General features: G+C 39.1%; 1 protein-coding gene across 1 annotated transcript; it reads right to left on the bottom strand.

Annotated features, from left to right (window-relative positions):
* Positions 1-9815: 9815 nt before the first annotated feature.
* Positions 9816-14329, bottom strand: LOC115600781 (cryptic protein-like). Its single transcript, XM_030470128.1, has 6 exons — positions 14166-14329; positions 13528-13577; positions 13249-13422; positions 12259-12373; positions 12047-12156; positions 9816-9965 (listed from the first exon to the last, which is right to left on the bottom strand). Exons 1-6 carry the CDS (start codon positions 14186-14188, stop codon positions 9841-9843), a joined length of 597 nt encoding a protein of 198 aa, XP_030325988.1. The 5' UTR covers positions 14189-14329; the 3' UTR covers positions 9816-9840.
* Positions 14330-16408: the final 2079 nt, after the last annotated feature.

Here is a 16408-nt window from a genome sequence, read left to right as displayed (position 1 = left end):
CATGATCTTGTGTAGGCATTTGAACGACATGTGTGATCCTCATCACAAAAATAGACCTTGTTGATGTTCATCCTTTGCAGGTGTCTTCCAGTGGTTCTGACACTATTTCTAAATTCATTTTTTGAAGATTTTAAGGGAGTTGACCCTCATTTTTCCTCCTTATTTTTAAGAGCATTGATTCTTTTTTGGGAGTTTGGCTGGAGGTACCTTCCCTTCACACTGGTGAGCTCCTTTTGTGTTCTTGGATAGTGGCTGCTCTTATGTGACTACTTCCTCCTTTTCTGCCATAGTTTCCCCATTGGATGGTGCTGTGGAAAAATTGGCCTTTCCTTTCCAGACCCATCTTCTGGAATTAATTTCCAGGCTTATGGTCGTTGTACAAGCAGTTATACTGAAGAAATTCGGGGTTATTTTTTAACCAGGTAATTGCAAAAATGGTTAAAAAAGCATTGCTAGTCATAGATTCAGGGTTGTTATTCCTGCCTGAATCACAAGTGTTGATGGAGAATAAAAAGAAAGACCAAAAAATATGCTGTAAGCTAGCCTAGGGAGAAGCACTGAGCATTCAATCAAAACAAAACCCTACCCACCATCTGTAAAATCATCTGTTGCAATTATCAGCCCTAGCTGAAAAATCCTTTCCTGTTATGTTATGTTATGTTTCTGTTGGTGAGATTAAGCGTGGGAAGTAGCATTTACCAGGCTTTGAAGTATGTTAATGCTCCTGCATTTCTTCTTTCCTAGATTGCTCCTTAGACCTGCCCTTAAAAGAAAAGTTACTTAAATTTCTTGTTTGATCAAGTGGCTATCATAGCTGATCTTTTCCTACCTTTGCTTCAGGCTCTTCATGAAACTCAGCTCCCTTGGCTCTTCTGGCTGCCTTTTCTTTACAGAACGGGTAGAAATCGTATTTCAGATCTTTTGAGTTTAAGTTGTAGTAGAGAGCGGGCTCTGTGGGACATGGTCCTCCACAGCTCCATGAGTGCTTGTCTGCTCCATGTGCCAGCTAGAAGTGTTTTGGGCAGAAAACATTTTTATATTTGAAAGTGAGGATGTGTTGACTATGGTATTTGGAAATAAAGGGGTAGCACTTCCAGTATATATATGGTTCGCAGATAGATTTTGGCAGGGAGGGAACAAATAGGTAGTAAGACAGTATTATATCAATAGACGGAAGACTCTTGGCAAAAGAGATACAGACCTGTGGCTTTTCACTGCCTTTTGCTTAATGGCAGAACAGGTATGGAGTTAGTCTAGTTGTACCTGCAAGGATTTTGTGTGAGTTTGGAAAACGGGCATCCAGCATAGATTTTTCCTGAAGTCATTAAAAGAAGGTAGATCACTGTCCAGAGCACCATACAATTTTTCCTGACCTTAATGTTTCTGTGATTTGGGGTACACTAGCATATTAAAGTACCAGTCTCATTTTATTCTTAATTCCTGAGAATGTTATCACAGGCAGAACTGTTTACCCATAGCTTTTTCTTAAGGTTAAAGCAACCCTTTATTTTGCCTGGCAGCAGTTCTCACCAGTATTCAGGAGAAGAATTATACTGTAAAGGATAACAGGCTGCATACACCACAGCACTGGCTTCAATGTATTTTGAATTATTAAAGAAATATTTTTATTGTAGCTAAAATAATCACATATGCAGAATAACCAAGGTCAGTATAAGACTGTTAAGGAAAAACAATAAATGTAACAGATAACTAATTTATCTCTTGGGAATGTTATTTCATGCACTAACACATTTTCCTCTTTAGCATCAATCTATGAGGCTCAGTTCAGTGAAGTGCTTGAATTAACCTATCATCATGTACTTATTTATGGTGTCCTCAAGTGATATTATCAAAATGCAATAGTCTATTTCCTACCTCCACTCTGTAAAATGTTCCAAGATCTGAATATTGATAAGAAATAGTGATTTTTGAAATCAAGTATTTTCAAGCCTATTTTATATGTGTATCTTGGCAGGCTGTCAAACTGTAATTGCCAGCAGCCAGGCAAAACACATACTCTTGAAAAGTAACAAGTCCCTGTTACTTCTTTTCATCTGGTGATCTGATAAAACTCCTTCAAAATTAGTATTCAGCATCTCAGAATCCCTGCGCACAGGGCTGATATAATTTGTCTTTCTGACATACTTAACCCAGCAAGTAGATTCCTTGGTCTCTTTGATAGAACAGTAAGATTAAAGGTAATTATTTCGCTTTCTGTAAGTCTTCACACAGTAATACAAGAATCACTCCACATCCTACAGTAGCTTGGATCATGCTTATTCACTCACTGCAAGTTTGCTTTAACACAAGTGGAATGGTGATATGAAAACTACTTGAAAAAATGGTGTACTATTGCCCATAACTTTAATTTTGTGATAGTGTTTATATAATTGTGTGGTCCTTTTAACAGCCTAAGATTTTATTTCTCTTAATTGCCTAGGAAAAAACTGTCTCTTATTGATTCTACAGTAAATGTAAGAACTGCCTTTGCTAAGTGCCAACAGTATGCTCACCTTTAGTACAAACAGAGATAAATGGTTTGTAGCCAAGGTAACAGATAACAGCAGCTTTGTCTTTTGAAAATTACTTTTAAAAAACTGACACCTTGCACTCAAATACTTGTTGTGGTTTCCTTTGAATACATTAAGTTTTGTCAGTAGCGTGATGCTCAGGAAGTCATTCATTAGTGCTGTATTCAGTCTCACACTTGTATCTGACTGCAAAGCTAAGAGTCAGTGTTATTAACTTCTAATGGTGCCATCTCCTGGTGAGTGGCGCCTATGCTGGTGTTGTGATCTAGGAGCAGTACAGAGAAGATGGAATATAAACAACAAAGCCAACAGGGCTAATAAAACTTGACTAAAGAAGGAGTGTACGCACACTAAGGGTTTTGCCTTGGACTATGGAGCCAGACTCTGTGGTGACATATACGTTATGAACTGTCAGAAAATAATCCATCAGTTGCTGAGGGCAGTTCATTCTTCCTATGCACTTGTACAATGCCTGGCACAGCAAAATCTCAATCTTGGTCGAGGCTTGTAAGCACTCTTCTAGTAATATTGCTGTGTTTTAACACAATGATGATGCTTGCAATTCACGTTCATGGCTTTTAATGTTGTTGTTTGTGACGAATCAGTGCACAGATTGCTAATAATGTCTCATTCACTCCATTTCTTTGGGCTTTCTCTTTCTTCTCTTGTAGCACTTTCAGTGCTTGTGGCATCAAAGCTTGCTCCACGATTGCCGTCATTTACTGGGCACATATGTGCACATACCAACATGCATGCAAGAGTGCCAGGTCACTGGCTTGATAGACTTTTAATATGCAGCTTCTCTGCAAATATCGGATGAATCTTAACTTTTAATACTAGTAATGAATGGTGTCCTTGTCTCATGGAGAAAAGTTCACTGGCTGCACTGGGGCACATCTGTGTAAAACAGTGAAAATGGTTCTGTCGGTTCAACAAAGTAATGGGACTGAATATTTTCCCATGTGATCCTGGTAGGGATCTGGTTATTCTTGAATTCATAATGAACTGAACTTGCTACACTTTCCATAGTAGTGTATATTTTCAGACCTTAAATTATGCTTATATTTTTATTTTTATTTTCTGGAACTTCTGCAAATTTCAATATCCTTTACAAAGTGAAGGTGACAAAATGGCATGTAACATTCTATTGATGGTGTCATTACTGCCAAATATGTAATTATATTTTTCTTTTGTCCCCATGGGATGTTGTGCACTGTAATGGAAATTCATGAGCAGCCGATTGGCATTTGGTTCTTTCCATTGTCTCTGCATTCCAGGTTTCTGTTTTCTTTTGAAAATAAGACCTACATTCTTTCTAACTAACTAAGCTATTAGCATTGAAGCAGTGATTATGTAATCAGTTTTGGCTTGTCTAACTGTGGGGCCCCCTTCACCTTCACCTGCATGTCTCTGCCACATTCCTCTGTCAGTAAAGATGGTCTAGCTGGAAAATAGGCCAGCAAAATCAGAAAAGAAAATTTGGGATGGATAAGTGGGTGGGCTTGGCTGACAGAATGGCTGTGCCTGCTACCAGTACAAAGGGGACACATATCTTTGTGGTGGTCTTATCACTTCAAACTACTTGAGAAAGCTTGCACCTGGAATTTGCATTTGCTACCTAGTTTTGCCCACATAGATGATTACCTATGAGCTGTTGAACTGGAGGTTGACCCATATATATTTTAGCACTCATTACTGTTGAACTTTTGCAGGTTTTATTGGGTTTTTTTGTTAACATCACTCACAACAGGCATATCACGAAGCAGATGTGCTCAGATAAAAGGAGAACACAGCAAAGGAATGTACTGAACTGGCTTTTGTTGCATATTGTTACACTGCTGGAGATGTTATACTCCACCGTATTTCTGCATGTCTTTTTTTGCACTGGTTTGCTACTCACATGTCCATACAGACAGAGCTGAGCTATAGCCTCTGTGAAGAACAGCAGAAGAGAGAAACGCAGAGGAGGGAGCACACTCCTATATGTTTTATGCGCTCTGAAGACCGATGTCAACAGCGATAGGATACTTCCAGTTGTGTTATCGATATGCATCAGAAATGTTATTGACTAAATTTAGCGAACCATCACCAGTATAGCAGACAGGAAAACAGGGCTTAGTTAATTTTCAGCATCATGTGGTCTTCATATCTACCTTCAAAGCTAAAGGCAATGTTTACTGACAGTGTTTTCCAGCTAGGATTTCCTTGTTTTACAAGAACCTGGTGTTGCATTACACAGGTTTGAGGTGAAGGAACATAATGTTGTGACTGAAAGAACAAGGCTGATCTGTAAAGCATTGGACTTGACAAATCCATCCTTCTTTTTTTTGAACTTTTTGGTCCAAGAAACAGACTTCATAAGAGTTCAGGCACAAAGCCAGGTGGAAAGGATATTTGACACATATTCTTTTTGATCCTGACTCTCTGCTTGTTCTGTTTAAAGATGCTTATGCAAAGATTGTGTGTCCAGTATTGTAGCACTTCTTCATCTTTAATTAGATTTTTCATGGCACTCCTTTCTATACCTTTTGGAAAAATGTAATCTTCGTCACACAAAACCAAGAAGCACAACTTTCCCTACAAATCTTTCTAGAATTTGACTAGATAGTTTCTGTCAGTACAGGAGACAGAAGTCTCTGTTTCATTGGTCTATAGATGAGATTTCTTTTGAATTAAAACCTTTTGCAATGCTTGATGAGTAGGATGAGTCACATAAAGTTTTCTGTGCAGATACAAGAATCATATAGAAGAGAAGGGGCAAAAATACGCTTCTGGTAAGAGATGCAGGATATTATGTGCCATACGTATAAAGGAAGTTAATGTTTGGCAATGTTGTGTTGTCTGATGACAGAAAACTCTGTATGGATGTCTCCCACAGTCCTGCCAGACCCAGTCTTGTGACCTGGGGCTTCATAGATTATATGTCTGTTTCTGCTTTCAAATCTCTGTGCCTACAGAGAGGTGACCAGGTAAGCCCCAGACCACATGCGAAGCCCAGAGAATGAGGTCTTCTGAGTCCGTGAATCCAGGAGCCTCAGTATGGATGGTGTGCCTTCTCTAACTAGTAGGAGTATACTCCTGATGCCTTTCTGGCTGTTTTCTTTTGAGCCTTTACCAGTGCTTCTATCCTGGTGGCACATTCCCAGCATTTTATCCAGACATTATCATACAAATAATATCTGAACTGAAGCCTCACAAGTTGGCTTATAAATTGTAGTTTTGTAAAGATGTTGTTGGACTGCAGCAGATGAAGACAGCTGCTAATGAAAGCTATTGCTGTGCCAGCATGGACCTGAAGACAAATGCTAGGCCCAACATGCATAAGGCATCTGGTTTTATACCAGTGGCATACGGCAGCTTCATGCCCTTAAGAAGAAGTCACCCTCACAGTAGCAGCAGCCAAGTGCAAGGCCAATCAGCCAAATGTGGAGGGAATTACATGTTTAAATGTGTTGTCTGACCTAGAACGTGCTTTGCAATCACAAGGAGTACTCATGATGCTTTGGTAATTTTGCAGAGCACAAGTATACGGCTGCTCAGATGTTAAATCTCCCATGCTTATACATGACTCTCCTGTAAAAAGGTGAGACAGACAGTGAATTACAGGCGATGATCGCAGGGTGACTAGATAAGCCTCCACAAGACATACACCTACTTGCATTTCACAGGGCTGCTCTGTACTATATCACCCTTACAATAAAAGGAAGCCAAATATAAAGTTGCCATATGCTTGCTCAGGCACATGGAACTGATGGGTATAATGATCCAGACACATGGCCTGCTGACACACCTTTGGAACATTAGAGTCAATGAAGGACACAATGAAATGTGTGTGGGTAGACCTTAGCAATCTTATATATGCCAATTAAAAACCAAACCAAAACAAAACCAAACCTCAGGATAAAAAAGTGTGGGAAATTACTTGTGTTACTGTTTTGGCTGGGTGGAAAAAAAGGCCTTTTTCACTAGGTGAGGGAAGGCTATTGGCACCTATGGGCACCGTTAACACTTCTCAGGAACAACAGAAATTCATCTCTCCTTGCTAGGAATAAAGTCACCTTGAGAGATAACCATCAGATACTCAAAGTGCCAAATGAGTGACACTTTCTCAGCATCTGGTGCCTGCAAGTTAGTTTTTCAAGCTTGTATGAGGAAACCTTGGTGCACTACATGGCCTTTATGCAAAACCAATTACTTTCTTTAAATGGGCAGCATGTTAAGGGCAGCATCCCTCTGTGGGCCTGTGCCAGGCTGCGGAACTCCAGCTCTGGGGGCCTTTGGTCACAAAGGAGGCAGCCCTCACTGCCACACTTCTCCCCTGGTCTGGGGTCCTTATCAGCAGCATGCCCCAAGGAGTGGTGGAGGCTGCAGTGATTACAGGGGCAAAGCTGTGGAGGCCGGTCGGGCTGCACCATTTGTTTTACTTTTGGAGTCAACTTTGAGGAGCGAAAGATCTAACAGCTCTGCGGCCTGTGAAGCGTTTGATAAATATTTCTCTTTGAGGGTTTTCCCTCTGTCCAAACATGGCTGCATGTAGAGATGGCACAAGCATAAACTTGTGGCAACAGATGTCTATTTTGCTGGGACATACCATGTTTGAAGGAGTGGCGCATGAGTTAGCATGAGGCTGGAGAGCAAGCATTGCTGTTTGCTTATAAACAAACCTTACCAAAGTGCCTCTAACTGCAGTGTTAGAAGGTTGGCCAGGCCTACATGGTAGCAGAGGAGGAAAATAATGCTTTCTTTTATCTGTTCTTGCAAACAGCTGGAGACAGATAAAAGCGGAGACAGTTTTAACCTAAGCAAAGACTGTGCCTGTGTGCTTTCCTCTGTTCCTCAGTGCTTTCTGTTTTCCTCCTCCCTAGTTATTTTTTCATTTGCGGATGAGACTATGCATGGGACAGCTTCTGAATACTTTTTCTTTTTTTTTCTTTTTTCCGCTCTTCTTTTTTTCTTTAACCAAAGGAGATACACGTTTCTTCTCAAACTCAGCTCCTGTGGCTGCCTCTGCTTCAGAGGTGTGCAAGGACAACAGGCTCTGTACTCTGTTCTGCCTAGTCAGGGCAACTTCCAGAGCCCCGACACAAAGACCAGATAAACATCTTTGACAACTAGCTGCCACTGAGGGTATGTTTTGTCATAGTATGATAGATGTAAAACAGTCCTGAAGCTATAATTTTAAGATTTTGCAGTAACACAGAATGCATGATAGAGACAGAAAAGGAACTGATATCTTAAAAACAAACAAACCAACCCCTTCTATCACTTCTTCCAAGTACACAGGAGAAAATTTACAAATCATAGCATTCAGAGTGAGTGATGATTTACACTGGCTAATTAGAATCACCATGCCAAGTTCCCCACGCAATGCTTTGAAATTGTAGAAACTCTACCTTCCTACTTCTAATTAGACGCCTTGGACTGAAGTTTTGGTACAGCAGGAAAATGTTGCTTTGCTAGACCTTTCAATTGCTCTAATTCTTCAACTCATACACGACTCCATCAGGGTGACTCTTGCAGGCACATAGGCTCATCTACATAAAGAGTTATTCTAGATAAGCTTTTCCTGATTAAATCTGCTGTGGATGTTATTGCAACAGAAATAGCTGTTCCACTGTAAAACCTGTATCAGATCACTCTTTCCTTTTGTTAATTGCAATCTTTCATGGCTCTGTATGTTTTCTGTAGGGATGAAAAATAAGTATTACTTCAGATATACTTTTACTGTACTATATGCTTTCCACATATCTTGCTGCTTTCCATCAAAAAGTAAAGCCTATTTGAAGCACATTACAGGCTGCATTGCCTACAGACTTCTCAGGTATGCTTTACGGCAAGGCAAGATGTTTTCACAATGACACTCCTGCAAATTCAACATCTGATAAATAAAGGCGTGACTATTTTCCTCCAGCTGTTCTCTTTGATATTTAGTTGTCCTAAGCTGGTACTTCCTTTTCAAAGTCTGGGGAAACACAGGCATATGGGTACAGATGAGTTTGTGGGAAATAATACAAAAAGGAACATTTCTGGTCTAGTGCATTTTATGTGAAGAGTGAGAAACCTTACTTTTTCCACTCACGTCTAGGATGTGGAAAGGAACAGCCTGGGTCTTTTGCAATATTTAACATGAGTATGTTTTTACACAATGACTCCCTATAAAAGTCTTCTATGGAATAGTCATAGATTCAAAGGCAGCCACAATATCATGTCATTTATTGGTCATGCATCTTTCTCTGCTTGTTAACTGGGTTGATGTCTTGGTTTGTGTTGCAAAAGAAATTAATAAAGAAATTTTGAGAATCAAATATATTGAACTTTTTAAAGTTGTTCAAGATTTTATACATCGATAACTTCTTTTAAGCACACAAAATTATAAATGTTATTGTTTCTACATTGTAGCTCCACATTCAAAGAATGAAGATATATTTTAGGCTTCTCTTCAAGTTTTTTTTTAATCCAACTATGTTTCTGCCATTTTATAAACTTGCATTACAAATGCACTTACACATTCCAAATTTTTTTCATTTTACAGCCTAGAAATATATATAAATGTTATATAAATCAAGACAGGTTTCCTCTAGAAGAAGTTTAAAGAGGCTGCTTTTTGCTGTCCTTTTAAAAATAGAAGAGCTCATATTTCTAGGATGTGAAGTAAACCACAAAAGACAAATAAGTATCAGCTATGTGTTCTTAAGAAACATGCGCTTCCTGCGTAAGATTGTGCATATGAACAATTTAGCTATAATAAATAATAACATCTGAAAAATTATATAACTTTTAGAGTTCTTCTGTATATTAGGGTTTGAAATATATCTACCCTTAAAACATTCCTTATCTCTTCAAATTTCAGGTTGTCCAGTCTACCCTGCCCTTTTCTTACTGTTTTGTTACAGGATAAGATACAATGACAAATGGTAGATACAAATTTTCCAGTTTAAATAAAGCCAAACGCAAAAGCTCTTCATAAATGAAATCAGCTTTATTTGTTAAAATTGTTGTACTGTGTACAAAGGAAATTACTACAAATTACAGCTCTTAAGGCACAGAACATTGGAGATTTTTTGCTTCCTCTGGAAGAAAAGTATTTTAGAATTAAACAATCGTTAGAATCACACATGGATAGTGGTAATAAAATAATAATAATAAATACTTCATATTTATATAATCTGAATTCATAATAATCCGAGCATTTCAGCATTAACTAATACATCATATTCTTCCTCCAACATATAGGTATAAGTGTCTTTTGTAGCTCACAGAAGAAAAAAGTTGTATGACTCATGGTGAGGGTATTTCCCTTTGTCTATTTTCACAACTGCCAGCAGCAGAGCTCCAGGAGGAAGGTGAGCAGGCAACCAAGTGCAAACACTGTTTGCTGTAGTCTTAGTCCATTAGAAAATAGGCTGGTAATTTCTTCATTTTCTGATTTCAGTTCTAAAAAAAAATAAAAAAAAAAATAAAAAATCAAGATAATAAAATGGTGAATGAGCAAAATATGCAAATTTTAAAACAAGAGGATTTTCAACATACTTTGAAAGTCCTCTGACATCTCACAGGTACTTAAGTTAAAGGTATCAGCTGTTAAAGCCAATCAAAGAGGCTATTCTCAGGGCAGAGATGTGAATAGATGTCCCATCAATGATCGTTTGAGGAGCAACTGATAGCACTTATCAGCTCTTGCAGGCATTAATCTGAGAATAATCAAAAGTAAATACCAAGCAAAAGGAGGAGCAAGATCTTCACAAGAGGTATGCCCTCAAGTCTGCACGCAGCCTTTTAACCCTTCCTTTAACAAGAGGAGCACTATTTATTAGCACAAGCAGAAAGCCATACGCTCATGTGCGTGAAAAACACTGAGATCCTGCTCAGAGGATGAACAGAAAATTCTTCACTGCCACCTTTATTGCCTATGTTAAGCTGAGATCAAGAGTAGTAAGAAGTAGAGTGCTTTTACTAGTATGGCAAGGCCTGTTAGGTCTTTTTTGCTTTGTAATGGGAAACAATTAGGCTGATTCAAAGGTGAACACCCAAGGAGCTTGAGCATTTAACTCTTCTGAAGAGTTTAACGAGCGAGTTGGTGCCACACATAATTAGTCAATACAGAATACTTCAAGACAAAAGTGGTTTTGATTGTGGCTTTTTGTTGTGTTTTCGTTTGGTTGGTTTGTTTTCCTTTGGTTTAGTTTTTTGTCCAGGGTTGCAAAGATAGGAATGTCACTTTTCCTTTGCATTTCACTTCTTTGGATTTGTGGGCTTATCACACACTAGGGCGTATCCAGGGGACCTTAGCGGCTCAGGTTTTGAAATTTATATTAACTTCTGAGTTGATGGTATAACTCAGGAGTCACAGCTTTAACAAACTTCTACTCAGACAGGAATCTGGTCAGGAAAAAAGTCTTATAGCTCTTTGGGGTGGAAATGAATCTTGAAGCTATTTAGGTCTGTCCCTGCTAACTAGTGATGTTGGCAGAACTGGAGGAAAGTATATTACAGGGTGGGATTGAGACATCATGTGTGGACAAGGTCCAGCCAAGTCCAGGTTGAATGGGGCTTTGAGCAACCTGGTCTAGTGGAAAGAACTGCCCACGGCAGGGGGGTTGGAACTAGATGGTCTTTAAGGTCCCTTCCAACCCAAAACCGTTGTATAAAGAGCAAGAATATTTTGCACTAACTTTATCACTGAAGAGAAAAATAATATGGATCTTTTATTAGTCATTTCAAAGTATTGAACATAGTCTAGATCCAAGTAGCCTGTTCTTGATAGAAAAGAAGTACCTGTAAAGCAATATTGAAGTTATTATGCTAGGTGATACTGTGTCTTAAAAAATACTCATACTTTTATAAAAGGATTTTCACAAGCTGATGTATAAAGACTTACAGTAATATAATGCTTTTGAGGAGACTGGGTATTACTGCTTTACGCTGATCAGGACTATGCCTACACATTTTCTGTGAAGTGTCCTCAATCTTAGAACTCTATAGAAGATTTTGAAGATTAAGATACAGATCTTTATTCAGGCTCAAGCTAGTTTTCTGACATTTATGTGTTAAGTAGCTTATGCAAGCAAGTGCAAATTTTCAGTACTTGTTTCTCTAGTGTGACACTTTTCTGCTTCTACCACACTAGCTTACACTGTTGTTCTTTCCTCTTTCTCTTTTCTCTTTCACCTAAAAAAGATTTTTGTATGTTTAGATGTAGTTTATTTGTACAAATTGTCCTGGTTAAGTGGGAAGTCATAGACATTTTTAGGTTTTGCAGAACAGAGAAAGATTTAATCTCTATAATTTTCAATTAAAATGCGGGAAGTTTCCTACTGCAAAGATCTCAAAGTGTTTTCTGTGATTTACTATACAGGCAACAGCAGTATCATTTACTGTCTTACTGATGGATTCTCTGAAGCAAAGCAGACCACTGCAGAATCTAAATAGAGCACATACAGCATCCTCGAAGTACCCCACCTTTCCAGATCTGTTACCCGCAGGATAAAAATGATTGATTTAATGTCATTCCTTACCACAGTTATTGTGCATTATTTCTGAGAGACAGTTCAGAGTACCGTAGCCGCACCGACACAGCCAACAGCCCTTCAGCACCCAGGCGCCGTGGGCAACGCTGCCACAGTTGCTGTCAAGGACAAGGGAGACGTGGTATGGCCCTGATCCCACCACAGAAAATAGCCATTCAAAGCAGCTTTCTCACTATTTCTAGCTTTGGTCTGTTTTTTACCTTTGCCGCTCGTCGTGTTCACAGTATCTGCCAGTGAAATGCTTTAGGCAAGCACAGAAGGCCCCTAGGATACAAGTCCCTCCGTTTTGGCAACAGTGTCTGTTCAGTTTTTTGCCTGCAAGACAAAATTACAGAGGCTACCAAGCATCCCGGCGATTCTGAACCTCCCCTTTTCCTCACTTGGTCTCTCAGGCCTCTCCAGTTGCCAAAGGATCTTAAGGATATCTAGTTTTATTGTCTTTAGAGACAATAAAATTATCTGCCTGTTAGGAGTGTTTGTTCAGTTAAACCCAGTTTGTTTAGTTAAGGATTAGAAGCAAACTACTAGGGATTACAGGATGGTCAAGAAGCAATGCCTGGCAAGTCCTGTAGCAGCAGCAGCATATATTCAACTGAAATATTCCACTTTGACAGAGGCAGGTTTCAGTCATACTAACAAATGGGGCATTGTTACTGGGAAGTGGTGCTTATGTTTGAAGAAAGGAGGCTGTTATTGGAAGAGTTGTTTAGTTTTGAGAGAGAAAAGCTTGCCTTTCGCAGACTTCTGGAATTGAGTACCAAGCTAAAACTTTATATATGTGGGAGGAAACATAAGTCTGTTCTTGTTTCTTTTCTCTTAGTACTGTTGTTTTCAGACTGCTCAATTTTTTTATTTTTTTGTAAGTTATATTACTTTTGATTATGAAATATGCTGAATTTAAGAAAATGAACATAATTTTACAGACGCCTTTGCCAATCCAAGGGACCAACCCCTTCTTAATTCCTAGTATCCTTTCTTGTTTTCCATTACCACATTTTCTAGGTAAGAGGTCCTGGTTCTACCTTAAATTATTATCACCATTTTCTAAGTGGCTACAGAAATAATTTAAATGAGCAGCCACAGAAAATCAAATGGCTGGAGTCTTCCCAGACAACAGTCAAAGCATTACTGAGATAGAATATTTTAAAAAGCAATTCTATGGAATTGTTTAAATAAATAATGTTACCTACTCTCTGTAATCCCAGTAAAAGGTACCACTGCCCCGGAATTCTGTTGCTTTCTGATTTCGTAACTCTGATTCATGTCACTGAGAACATTTATAGTAGTCCCTTCGTTCTTGGGCTGCTGCTTTTGTGCTGTGGCATTGAGACTTTTCACATCTTCTTCAAGTTCTTTTTCGCGGCCTTGACGAGAAGTACAGATATGAAAGAAAAGGGTAGCTTGAATGAAGCAATGCATACTGTAAATGAACACACGGAGGGGTGGCCAAACCACGAATTTTTCCTTACCTTTTCCTAAATGAACAGCCTGCCAGACCAGAGTCACCGTGAAAAGAATTCTACAAAAAAAACAAAGAGCTGAAATAAATTTGTGCTAATAAGGCACAAACACCAAAACGAAGATTGAGTGAGCGGGGAGGGGGAGAGAAGCTTTTTCAAAGCTTTATCAGCCATTGATAAGATAGACTATAAATATTCTATGTCAGCAGTAATCCAGGAATTCAAGTTATCACATTAAAAATATCTCTAAACTTGAAAAGTTGGGGGGGGGGGGAGGGGGGAGAGGGGTTTAGAGAGAGAGGGAAGACAGACGGACAGAGAACAGGGAAATACAGCTTAATCTTACTTCCAGAAAGCTACAGATTCCATTCATTTGCTGGTTGACAACCAGTCAAAAATATCTCTTTATGTACATTTCTTTACCACAACAAGGTTGTTCCAGTAGTTACAAAAAGCAGCAAAGGCAAGAGGAAAACATTAGCCTTCACTTCACCCCCAGTTCCAGGCACATTTGTTCCATTCAGCTTCCTACCCTGATTATCACCCAAAAAAAAAAATTAAAAAAAAAAAATAATCAAAAAAAGGCATTGCTGAAAGGAAAAGCGTCCTTGGCTAGAGAAGATCCCTGGCAGCTCAGGCAGCCTTACCTAACATGATTTCCCCAGTACATTTTCCTTCAGCCTGAAACACCCGTGAGGTCCTTCAGCAAAGCTTGAGCGGAAGGAAGAGGTCCAAAGCCCCTCACTGAAGGCTGTTGCATGCAGCAGTCCTCACACCATGCACGGCAACGAGAGAAGGAGAGTGAATGAAATTTTTCTCTTTCTGTCCAGTTTACAACAGCATCGAAGAGACATAGTTACCAGTTGCACCACTTGCTGAGCCCTCACTGGCAGGCAGGGACCATCTTTCCAACCTGGGACTCCCTGGCCAGCTCCCGATTTACATGCATGGCTGAAGGGTGGAGCAAAGTGGGGGCTCCTGCTGCTGGGAGGACACTTAAGGGCCCATGACCACAAAAAAGCCCAAGCCAGGAAGATTTTAACTCCAGTTTATTTCTTAACATAAAAAAAACCTTGTTATCATTACTTACAGGGTGGGAAAGAAAATACTGCTCTGCAGAACTGCAAAAGGTATATAATAAATGCAGAAGGCATATAACAAAGGTTAAAAAGCCTCAACTCTACTTACAAGCTTTGTTTCTGCCGAGGTTTTCCACAGGGGTCTCTGCTTTATGAAGTTGTACCACTTCGCAGCATCAATAATCCTTAGAGCCTGCATTACAGATTTCTACCAAAAGTATTACAGAAAGCAGCACAAGGTTCTTGACAGAGGATTGTTGTCTCTCAGGAGCTGTTAATACTCTTGAAATTCCTCTTGAGACTTATTTACTATTAGTAAAATTAGACCCATTAGTGAGCATTCCTAGCCTGAGCCCATGCAATATCAGCAGACAGCTAGATTTAATTTACTATGTCTGCTGAAATGGGCTAGGGTCACTCACACAACTTTACTATGGCTCAGCAGCACCAGCAAAAAGTGGTAAAAAAGCATCTCTGGGCAGTCTTTTTTCAAATGGCTCTACTTGTACCTGGGAGTGCACATTGCCTCTACCTAAGTTGTAACAGGAAACTGCAGCAATACAGCTTTGTTTTGTTTGGGGTAAGGGAAGCATGTGGAGAAGTCACGCCAGTGCAAACCAAGCTAGTACAAGTTGCATCTTGGCTAGATATATGATCACATCAGACGTATAGGTTAGATCTTCACTAAAGAAATGGCTGTACTGGCTAAAGACATTGTCATCTCTTGTTGTTTGTAAATCTCTGTGGCTGACACTTGTCAGCTTTGTTCCATCTAAACTAGTGATTTGGAAACTATGATCACCTATCATCCAATCTGCTACAAAAGCCAGCTTAGTTTACAGAGTACTGTCCGAATTAAGTCAACCTGCTTGGCACTGAGGCAGATGGAAAGCATTCTGAGGACATGCTCTTTCATGTCTCCTATGTGCACACTGATCTCCAACAAGAGGATAGAAGGTCATGACTGGAACGGCTCTTTCTGTTGCAGAGAATGTTTGCAGGAAGTGCCCTGCTGGACTGCGTCAGTCCTGGTGGATAAGGCGTTTCCAGTGCTGGTACAGCTATTGACTCCAATTGATCTATCTCAACTGTTTTCTTGTAGATGTAGACTAACTCCTTCAGCTTCATGGTAATTTGTTTCATGGTGTGTTTTATGTTTATTACTAGTTTAAACTGATTTAGATTAAGCTATTCTTGTTCCAGGCTTGTACTGAAGTACCTTGCCTTTTGGAATTGAGAGTCTATGATCTATATTTGTATTTAAGTCAGCTAAATTAGCACTAGAAGAACTTACATGCTAATGCTTGTAGGTAAGATGTTTAGTAGAAAGAGTGTTAAGATAGAAATCACAACATGTTAATTCAGGAAAGGATTTTGGTTTTCATATTTTAAATAGCAACAATTTTGAAGAGGCAGATTACTTTCACCATTCTGCTGTCTGCTTCTACCTGCTGTTATTCACAAGAACTTCTAAACTAAGGTTTAGGTAGTTGCTTAAAACCTATCATATGTGTTCAAGTACTGTTGTGACAATAGATGTTGTCACAACAACTGTAAGATGTTTCATACAAAATGAAGATGTTATTTTTGCATGTATTTACAAAACATGTATGTTTGTTTAATCAACGTATGAAAATGTTTACTTGTAGAAAATGCAATTCAAACAGCTTTTGCTTTTGTTGGAGTTCAGTAGCTGTATAACAGGGTTAGTATTTTGAGTTTAAAAAGAACAGCTGTAGTTATATTTGTTTGCTGTGTTTGTTATTATATTAGGAAAAATGAAATATTTCAATTTGGCCTGAAGTTACAAA

This window comes from Strigops habroptila, chromosome Z (genome assembly GCF_004027225.2).
Source record: "Strigops habroptila isolate Jane chromosome Z, bStrHab1.2.pri, whole genome shotgun sequence".
Classification (NCBI taxonomy): Eukaryota; Metazoa; Chordata; class Aves; order Psittaciformes; family Psittacidae; genus Strigops; species Strigops habroptila.
The sequence above is the reverse complement of the archived record's forward strand: the minus strand, read 5'-3'. Positions and strand labels throughout refer to the sequence as shown.